The sequence below is a fragment of the Trichoplusia ni genome, chromosome 25 (genome assembly GCF_003590095.1).
Source record: "Trichoplusia ni isolate ovarian cell line Hi5 chromosome 25, tn1, whole genome shotgun sequence".
NCBI lineage: Eukaryota > Metazoa > Arthropoda > Insecta > Lepidoptera > Noctuidae > Trichoplusia > Trichoplusia ni.
In genome coordinates, this window is record NC_039502.1 from 3,891,141 (window position 1) to 3,902,160 (window position 11,020).

The 11,020-nt window shown below is 32.3% G+C and overlaps 1 protein-coding gene across 1 annotated transcript; it reads right to left on the reverse strand.

The window, feature by feature from the left end:
• Window positions 1-5,849: 5,849 nt before the first annotated feature.
• LOC113505391 lies at window positions 5,850-10,714 on the reverse strand. Its single transcript, XM_026888065.1, has 2 exons — window positions 10,587-10,714; window positions 5,850-6,852 (listed from the first exon to the last, which is right to left on the reverse strand). The coding sequence occupies exon 2, from the start codon at window positions 6,843-6,845 to the stop codon at window positions 5,937-5,939; it is 909 nt and encodes a 302-aa protein (XP_026743866.1). The 5' UTR covers window positions 6,846-6,852; window positions 10,587-10,714; the 3' UTR covers window positions 5,850-5,936.
• Between the last annotated feature and the right edge of the window lie 306 nt (window positions 10,715-11,020).

Below are 11,020 nucleotides of genomic sequence, written 5' to 3' on the forward strand. Positions count from 1 at the left end.
AGGTTTTAGGAAAGACAAATCTATTAACATGGCTATTTACGAATTTTTGAATATAATTACATCAAGAGTTGACAAAAGATTGCCAGTATATGCTATATACATGGACATGTCCAAGGCATTTGACTATGTGGACCACAATATTCTACTCCAAAAATTGTACTTGTATGGCATTAGAGGTAACATCTATAACTTGCTTAAATCATACCTTATAAATAGAAAACAATTTACCGTTATTAATAGAGTATGTGGGAAAACTAAAAATGAAATTTATTATAAATCCAATATTAGAAATGTAACATATGGAGTACCCCAAGGGAGTGTCCTGGGACCTCTACTATTCCTCATTTACATTAATGACCTGCCCACAGCAACTAATTACCCCATGACTATGTTTGCAGATGACAGTACCATAATCTTTGACAGCAATGATATTGATAATCTTGAATCTGACATAAATAATAATATTATATCCGTAATAAATTGGTTAGAGAGTAATAATTTAAAAATTAACTTAAGTAAGACTGTAATTATGAAATTTGGACAAAGAACTAATAATAAATTAAATCTTGACATTAATTACAATGGTGTGAGTATCAGTGAAACAAACACCACGAAATTTTTAGGAATACATATTCAGAACACGTTGTCATGGGACGTACAAATTGAAAAAGTATGCAGTAAATTGAACCAATACTCATATGCATTGAACATGTTAAAGAAAACTGTGGGTAAACAAACATTACTAACCGCATATCACGGACTAGTCGCGTCATGTTTAAGATATGGGATTATATTTTGGGGAAACGCGACTGGAAAAGAAACTGCATTTATCGCACAAAAACGGTGTATCCGAGCTATCTGTAATCTACAAAGAACGGACAGTTGTAAACCACATTTTAAAAACCTAAAAATATTAACCCTACCCTCCATGTACATCTACGAAATTGGCCTTTTTGTTAGACGCAATCTGTCTAAGTTTGCGCAAGTAAGCAGCCTACGCAGAGCCGATAAATTACATTTGGTTCCAAACAAAACCGCTCTGTTTCAGAAAAGCACATTTGCAATGGCTCCAAAATTATACAATAAAATCCCAAAATGTGTCAAATCAGCAGATAATATTAATATTTTTAAAAAAAGGTTGTTTATATTTCTGATAGATAAGGCATATTACTCTATTCAAGAATTCCTAAATGATAAAAATATAAATTGATAATAATGTATGTATTTAATTAATTCTTTTAAATGACTGTATTATAACTATGTATTATGTTTTGACTGACTGCAATGGTATAATGTAATGTAATGTAAACTTATTTAATTATCTGATAACAATATCTATGTTATAACTACTTTAATTTTATGATATTAATTGAATTTATATTTATGATCAAATTAACTATTTGTACACCATCAAGTGGTAGGACATGGAGATCAAAATGTATTTTTTCTGTAACATCTATTGTAACCTATGTTCACAAATAAATAAATTGAATTGAATTGAATTGAAGTATTACAGCTGGTATCTTCCCAAAAAAATTGAAATCAGTTATAGTTAAACCAATATACAAATCTGGCTGTAGAAAAGACATGACTAATTATAGACCAATAACACTTATTCCTATCTTCTCTAAAGTTATTGAAAAAATAATATATAGAGCTATTTATAATTTTCTAACAAAATACAATTTACTCTGTGAAGAGCAACACGGTTTTAGAAAAAACACAAGTATTAATATGGCCATTTTTAATTTAATAAAACGAGTAATGATAAATGTAGATAAAAAAATCCCTATATGTTCAATATATACGGATATGTCTAAAGCCTTTGATCGGGTGAGCCATGATTTACTATTGAAAAAACTTAACGCCTATGGTATCAGAGGCAACGTCCTTAGTTTAATCCAGTCATATCTTTGTGGTCGTCAACAATATACTGAAATTTTAAATGTTTGTAGCAATTCCAAATTTGAAAAAAAATACGAATCGTCTTCCAGAGTAATTAAATACGGTGTACCTCAGGGAAGTGTATTAGGACCTCTTTTATTTTTGGTGTACATCAACGACCTCCCACGTCACGTCAACCATCCAATGATCCTATTTGCAGACGATAGCACAGCTCTAATAAAATGTATAAAGAAAGAATCATATGAAGATGATGTCAATAATACACTAAAAACTATAATCAACTGGTTAAATAATAACAACCTTTTGATAAATATAAATAAGACCAAAATAATGCACTTTCATCAAAGATTACTCCCTGATACCCTAAATATTAATTTTAAAGGAACATCTATTGAAATGGTAAATAAAACAAAATTTTTAGGTATTCATATAGACAGCCAACTGACATGGAAGACACATGCTGATCACATATGTCAGAAATTAAGTTCATCTGCCTATGTACTATTTAACCTGTCTAAAAAAGTAAATGTGAAAACTGTTTTGATTGCCTACCATGGGTTAGTAGCTTCTGTACTAAGATTTGCTGTAATATTCTGGGGCAACTGCAGCGAAAGGGACGCAGTCTTCAAAGCCCAAAAACGCTGTATAAGATCCATCTTCAACATTAAAATATCGGACAGTTGTCTACCTTTTTTCAGATTGTATAACTTAATGACTTTCCCATGCATATATATTTTCGAAGTATGTTTATTTGTTAAAATTAACTCTCATTTATTTCCTACATTAAACGAAACCAGGAAAAGATCAGTCAGCTTAAGATCGCAATATAAATATCTGCTTCATACAGGTACATATAAAACCGCATTATTAAATAAAAATTTTATTGGTATAGCACCTGTAATTTATAACAAATTGCCAAATAATATAAAAGAAGAGCCTGTAAGATTATTTAAAAAATATTTAACAAATTTCCTGATACAGAAATCCTACTACTCCGTATCAGATTTTCTGCAAGATAACTGTGTAACATAAATATTTGTGTACTTTTGCAAGCGTACTTCACCAGTTTATATAATGTTTTTAATATTATTTAGTTAGTAAGTTTATTATTAAGTTTTTGTTATATTAAGATATAGCCACTGTTCTCAACACTTGCTCTAAAATGTTTTTGCATGCCATGCACTAATGGCCGAATGTACATGGATCCTACACACTTGTAACCAACTTATTGTAAACCTACATTCAAGCAAATAAATAAATATTATTATTATTATTACTAACTTACAAACTATAGCTAAACTAAACTAAATAACACGTAAAGTTCTCCGAATATCAATTATCACTACAATATTTTTTAGTTTCGAAATGGTTTTTCATAGACAGGTGGCGCTATCAAATGAAAATTATCGAATTATTCTGAAGTACTACTTAGACTGCGCTTTGTAACGAAACCATAGCGCGATTCAGACACGTACAACGCCATCTATCGAGCGCGCATACAATATTTATCGCAATACAATGGAGTTTTAGCTTTATTAATTTAATGAATTATGAATTTTATGTATTAATTTGTATTAATGATAGTCTGTGTATTACATTTATATTATTCTTTTCTATTCTATGTATGTATTCATCCAATTGAATAGGTACTTAAACAACGAACAAAGTTAACAATGCAGTCAAAATCCATACATAATGTTCTTGCCAAACCGCAAATATAAAATTGTTTTCTATGGCATATTATTTTTTAATGTTTTTATAATTTTTCCTTTATATGTGGCTAAGGACCTATCTTGGTGCAAAATTTGAAGTTTCTAAGTCTGCTAGAAGTACCTTAGATTTTTGATGATCTGTCAGTGAGTCAGTGAGTCAGTGAGTCAGTGAGTGACAAAATGGTGTAACTTTGATCGACCGTAACTCCTAAACCATTAATTCAATTGGCATGTAATTTCGAACTTAAGCTTGTTCTAATGCCTACTATTATTCCCCGAAAAGCTAAACTCCTAGCTTTGTCCACGTCGAAGATACAGGGGGGGCGAAACAGCCGCGAATCGCTTCGAGAAAAGATGGTGCGGCCGTGCCCGTTTTGCTCGAGACTTGGCAGGGGCACTGCCGTGCCCTCAGATGGTGCTTTACATACCCGTAGACGTCTTGTAGTGTCTTACTTAAACACCAGTAATAGAAATGAGAGCTATAGACCTTTATCGGCATTTTATTAGGTATTAATTTTTGCCTGCGGGCCCTCATTATGCAAATCTAAAATAATCCCACCAGAACATAAAATCGGGATAAACCTATCCTATGTATTGTAATCGAGGATATAAACTAAACGTGTACTAATTTCCGTCGAAACCCGTTTAGTAGTTTTTGCGTGAAAGAGTAACAAGCATCCATATGTCCATAGATACAAACTTTTGCCTTTATAATATTGGTAATATTAGTAGGATAAATGATATCCTACTAATCCTACCATACCAGACCTCAAAAACTATCAACCAATTTTCGCCTATAAAATTACCAGGAGCAAAGTCGCATATCCTGACCCATAAAGATGAAATTGCCACTTACAAAATACTTAGTTCAACATTGCCGTAGACAGTGTTAAGTAACAATTTAACTTTGTTGGTTAAAATAGTTTTACTGCTGTTGTTTCATGTAGATTGTTATTGCCGGATAAGTTGACTATGTCCAGTGTATAACTCGATCTTTGTTATGAGATATTTCTGAGGGTTTCGTTCGTATCTCCACGTACCAAGTTTAAGGAGGTTGATATTCAATTGTATAAACCTTATGATCTGGTTCAGCTTGGTAACTGAAACCATGTTTTGGTAGATAGTAACTGTGTAGTTCAGGTTTTTAGATTACCTGCTTTCGAGGTTTTGGTGTTTTATTAGGCTCCTATGTAAGCTATAAAAGTGTGTTTCCGAGCTATATTTAATACTGTATTTCCTTATGTAAACTACGATTTACAATGTGTTACGATGTGCGTACATGGTAGCGAGCAACTGCCTTGGAACCTTGGTTAAAATTCAACGCAAGTAGTCAGTAATGATGAATTTACTTGCCTTTTTCTTCTGGGTGTAATAAAAACATATTATGTTATAGGCTAAGCTGAAGTATGAGATTTGTAAACAGATAAGGTTCCGTTGCAACAAAAAATTGTAAGGATAGGTCCAAAATGCCAATCAGAAACTTGTCTAGATTTAGTGTGTTTTATAGTTCATAGGGATGTATCTAATAGTTCAGTAGACAATATTACTAACAATATTCAGGTCCTATTCCCAGTTTTCTTCCAAAAAATAGCTTGCATTGATCTTTACTAATTAGTAAAAGCAGTTGTCTGTAAAATATTAATTTCCTGTACCTTAATTAACCGGTAGTTCGTATCTTGTGTTGATTTATGATACCAAAGGCGAAGGTAATATAAAGATCAAAAGGGAAAAGATATAAATAATTGGCAGAACCTAATTTATGTTGCTTGATAAGGTATAGGCATGTAGGTGTATATGTATTTGGTCATTTTTGTGTGTTTATAAAATGTTAAACAAAAAAAAGTGAATCACTGAGAATCTTAGACGATTCTGCACTTTTATCAATTAGAAATAGTTTCTAGTACAGTATCAAGCTTGTTAAGTATTAATCTATCAAGCTATCGCAAGATGTAGTTTTATTAAATATATCAATTTATGTGTGTCATGTGTTTTTATCTAATAGAAAATGATTTATGGTGTTTGGAATATTTCATAAAAAAATAATATCTAGCGAACTTACAAACAGTTATTGTCCAGTATAATCTCAAACATTGTGATTTCATAATGTGAACAGCAAAAGAGACATAAAACTACAAAGTATTTAACAAGATCGTTACGGTTTACAACTCTCATGTAATAAAACAAAAATGCTACTAAATACTTTTATGAGGAATTTTATAATTAAAAACGCCGTTAGATAAAACAGACTTTAATAATTTCATACGGTTACATCGGGATTGCACATGTTCTATAATATAAAAATTGTATAAATTCAAATTCTCAATCTACTATATTAACTTTGACCTGTTCTAAAAGTTTCGATTTACTTCTATTTATTTTCTTGTATTTCGGGTTTGCTTTTACGGATCGCCGGATGCTGCTTCTGGTCATGACTCTGTCGAAGATTTCTTCACTGGTGTCCTCGCTTCCATCGTCAGAGAAGTGGTTATTCATACTATCATTAACTTTATTCGGTCTGATGACTAGAGGCTCAATACCACTGTCTGAGAAAATGGAATCATCAGTGACATGTCTTTCGTCATCACTCGGAGATTTGTCATTACTTATCTGGCGATCGAATACCCTTTTATCCGTAGAAGGTACTTGTAGTTTGTTCTTCTTATCATCCTTCTTTTTAGCACCCTCCCTATTTGATGGTTTGTATTTAATGGGAGAAAAGTCCACCCTACGAAGAAAACTTATTGTATCTCCGAACCTTCTGCTGCATTTTCTTGTAGTTTTAACCTCTGGCTTCGTTTCCTCAGTTTTACTGTCTTCATGTTCCAACGCAACGCCAGAATCAGAATTGGAATCGACCATTATGTTTATTTCTGGTACGCTAGCATTTAATTCGTGCAGTTTCAATTGTTTGCTCATTTCTTCAATTTTTTCTGCTTGTTTCTGTATAACAATATCCTTCTGCGCGAGTTGTTTCGAGACCGCTTCTGTCCTTAAAGCCAAATTTACTTCGTATTTTTGCAATTCACCCGATAGGAATTCCAATTCCTTTTTCCTGTTCGATTCCAATTTCTTTATAACTTCAGCTTGTTTCGTATATGCTTCCTTCAGCCTTACAACTTCTTGTTTATGTGTCGTGTTCAGGAATTTAATAATGTTTATTGCCTCTTGAAGTGTCGTTGGTTGCATTATATTTTCTTTTGTAGCGCCCTCTGACATTATTGCCTCCATTCTGGATCTGTAACGATAAAATGACGACATTAATTGTATTGAACAACAGTACTTTCGTTTATAGGGTAATGGCCTACTATTATTTTTCCATTAGGAATTACATTATCATCCTATTAGTGATGTAATTATTGCATAAAACGAAAAAGTTCGTTAATTTAAATGACAGCCGACTCATTATCAATGTTGGCGATTCTAATTAATTAAATTACACTTTGTGGTATCTAATTTGATTTTTAATTTAACGGAAATTACAAAGTTTGATTTTAATGACTTGTTTACTTTTGCTAGTAATTCTTCAAATAAAATTAGATAGTCCATTATTTACTAGTACGTTTATTTTTCATAAAGAGAATACGTAAATATGAGTAGGTACCTGAAACTAGCGGTTTTTGCGCTTAAGCTAACCAACTAGGAACCATGATAAGGATAAGTGCTTTTATGATTTACTCAATTTGTGGAAGTTTGCGAATCTACCAAACGCTTTGAGCATTATTAATACAAAAGTCAGGTGTGATGGCTTTAAGAACGATTAATGGATAACAACGTAACGCTGTTTATAATATCCACCTTATAGATATACATAGGTACATCGTTACCGTTGGGTAAGGAACCGTCCCTGTTATTATTCCATAACTAAGACAGCTCACATTCCTCAATACAATTGTAATTTTTTTTTATAATTGTTTTATCAACTATTCATAGAAAAATCAACACGTGTTGGACAATGATCTCATTCCGAACATCCATGGTCCGTTTAGTTTACATACCCATTAATAACAGTACATTGATATAATAACATGTAATTGTTCGCACTTATGACCTTTTTAACAAAAACAGGTAGCTGTTTGACATACTTTGATAGTTGATTGGTTTTGGATTCATGTTCGAGAAGTTTCTGTAAGGGTAGGGCCGTCTTGCTGATGTTTGATGATTTGCCAATGTATGCAGAAAATGATTGTGACACTACACAATTCAAATAGAACTTGCGTTCTAGAATTTCTGATTTTTACTTTCAGAAGTTAGGAAGATAAGAATGTGATAAAAAGGGTATCGTATTTGAAAATGATTGTTTAGTATTTACTGGGATTTCATTACCAGTAGTTGATGTAAAACCTCGTGTCAGAGAATTTTTTTTTTTAGTTTAAACACACCGATAAAAATCTCAGGTGTGCTGGTTTCTACACGATGTTTTCCTTCACCTTATTATGCAGAGATAATAACATTATAATACGCACATGAATTGAAAAGGTAGTGAGATTGTGTCTAAAGGTTTTGTCCTTGAAAAAAAATGACTTGGCTTTCCAATTGCTGCATGGGTGGCTACTTTTGCTACTATAGTACTTAAAAAGGTAGACTAGGAAACAAAAAGACACGCGAAATTACACATTTAAACACTTGTCCTTATCCTAAGCGGGGATCGAACCCGCGACGAATTGCACACAGGTTTCGCGTGATTACCTCAACCACTCGGCTATCTTACTTTATTTTTCCTTTTTTTTCTATTATATACTCTCCTATTATCTCATGAAATATCAAATACTCTATTTTATCTGCGAACTATTGCCCTAAATCAGTTTCACAAAACAAACGGATGTTAATGAAAAAATTACATAATAACAAACTTTTGTTTTAGTTAACACGAAGAAAACAAAACAATGTACTAAATGTAACGAACTATTACCGTAACGGTTTATAAATATTGCTTTTATGAACGTAAACATACGTGAAGTGTAAAAACTATCAAAACTAGTCAAGTGCTTGGTACTTGAAGAAGGTAAAAATCGATCTCAGTAACTTAAAAAAGGCGAAAAAACTGAGTTCTCAATTCAGTGAATTTGTATTTTTTGGGAGTGTTGTGTGGTCCAAAAAGTACATTTAAAAATAAAAAGGCAAGAAAAGCCAATACGAAACAGTAAAAAAGATTACCAAATAAAATATACGACTGGATTATAAGTTGTCTTTTGTTTATGTGACAAGTAATTAAATAGACTATAAATAGCATCGAAATTGGCGTACGAAGCCCTAAATAAATTGCCTTGTTTGTCTGTGATGCTATCACTCTCAAAAAATTAAGAATAGCTACATCTATCACATTTTATTATTGCAATATTGACTTTGGCTTTGTCATGGTTTTATATTGCGGTGGAATTTTACTCAAAAAGAAGAAGCACGAAGTTGCTTATTATAAGGTAATTATTACTGGCTAAAACGTGGACCCGAAAAAGTCGTGACGAAACTATTGCAAATGAGAATATTCCTCGGATGACATTATACACATCAAAAGCCTACGAATTCTTAAAACTCTGACACTAGTTTGTACATCAACCATGTGACAAGAAGAAGAAGACTTGATCACATCATATTGGTACTTTAAAAAGGGAAACTGAAACAATGGAATATTATAACATTTATAATTTACTAGTTTACCTTGTACAAAATCTGCTAATTACAATATTAAAACTATTCATACCTTTAAATATAAAATCGTTGAAAAATACAACACCACAACTTTATAACAGTCGGGTAAAACCCCCAAAGTGCCCAGCCATACTGCAATAATCTGGTAAAAAAAAAAAACTAGTCACTAATTCCCTACCCACAGCTTGAAACAATCCAAAATATAGCAAAAAACATGAAAGAAACATTCGTTAAACCTTACCCATACAATTTTACGTAGAACTTTACAAAGCCTTCCTTATCTCAAACCAATTTTTTATAGAAGCAAATCTTCGACAGCTGCGTAATTTATGACTGGGAAAACTCTCTTTTAAATCCTTTCAATTGTTCTTAAGATTAGACAAGTGTAGATACTTTTGTTCCGGTACTGGGTTTAATATAGAACGGATTATTAATAGGATTGGTTTAGTATTATATTATGAGATTAGTTTGTAATCTTGTTAAAGAAGTATCGTGGTACGGGGGGGGGGGGTTAGAACGTTTGGAAATAGGATTATGATTTTATAGGTATAAGGAGAGCTAGAAATTTATATAGGGTACTAACAAGACGATTTTTATGTCTTATGAGGGACACTAATTTGGAAACTCTAGAAAATTGAATTGAAATATTTTGTTTTTCGTATTATAAATATCTATTTGTTCTACAAAAAATCACTGTGAGATACGGTTAAGTGGTGCAAATAGACTACGTAAAACAAATTTTAACTAAAATTTGATGATGTAAAAATACAGGTTGCTATCGGTTTCTAAAAGTGAAAAGCAGAAAATTGATCGAAATAAAAGTAATTACTGAGTATACCTATCCCTGTCCAAGTATTGATGATAACAATATGTAAAAGTCTTGCACAATTCCTAATACAAGGAAATTGAAGCAGCAGTAGTTACGTGGATATGCTAAAACATTTCAATTAAAAAAAAATAGAAAATAGAAAAAGTATGAAAATATTAGACGAAATTTTTCTACTTTCAGATTCCTATTTCTTCAGAGGCGTGATAGAGTAATGAATTTAAATCACCCTGACAATAAACTAGTACTGTGTTTACAAACGTTTGCGTAAATATTGCGCGTGCGCATCCCCTGGCTATACGGAAACTTTATCCTAAAACTCATTCTATTAAATAATATACTTCACAATTACTATATTAAAATTCCTATAAACGAACTCAGATACGTTAAATATTTGCAGTCTATTCGAACTCGTGTGAATCATACCAAATCAACAATGTACCTATATTCAAGAAACAATCTGATAACGGAAATATTATGTTAAAATAAACACTAACCTGACACAAAAGATCCCAAGGCGATCACAATGGTTCCAAATCCAATAACACTCACTCGCTTATGAACACAACTTGACCGACTCGCTGCTCTCCACTGACTGAACCGTCTGAACGCTCCATACCCATCACGGCAGGTGTTATACCATCATTTACACCAATAAGCTAATCACTTGCCAATAACCGACAATGAACCTTAATTCCAGGTAATGAGGTTTAATTTCAAACAATAGGTCGACAACAAAGGATGGGATTATCATTTGACAAGTCCGAATTCTGGAAAGCGTATGGTTTCGGGGATTTTGGGCGGGATCTTTTGATGTGTAGTGTATTGTTGGTAGAAAGGTGCGAAGCTGTTACAGGTAGTTGGGTAAATAGTGTGCAATAATTACACAAATGTGTCAAGTTTGGACTTGTTAAACATTTTAATGATGTAT

What these genes read in the sequence shown, in the direction of transcription:
- LOC113505391 (XM_026888065.1), bottom strand. Translation starts at nt 6,845, where the DNA reads ATGGAGGCAATAATGTCAGAGGGCGCTACAAAAGAAAATATAATGCAA.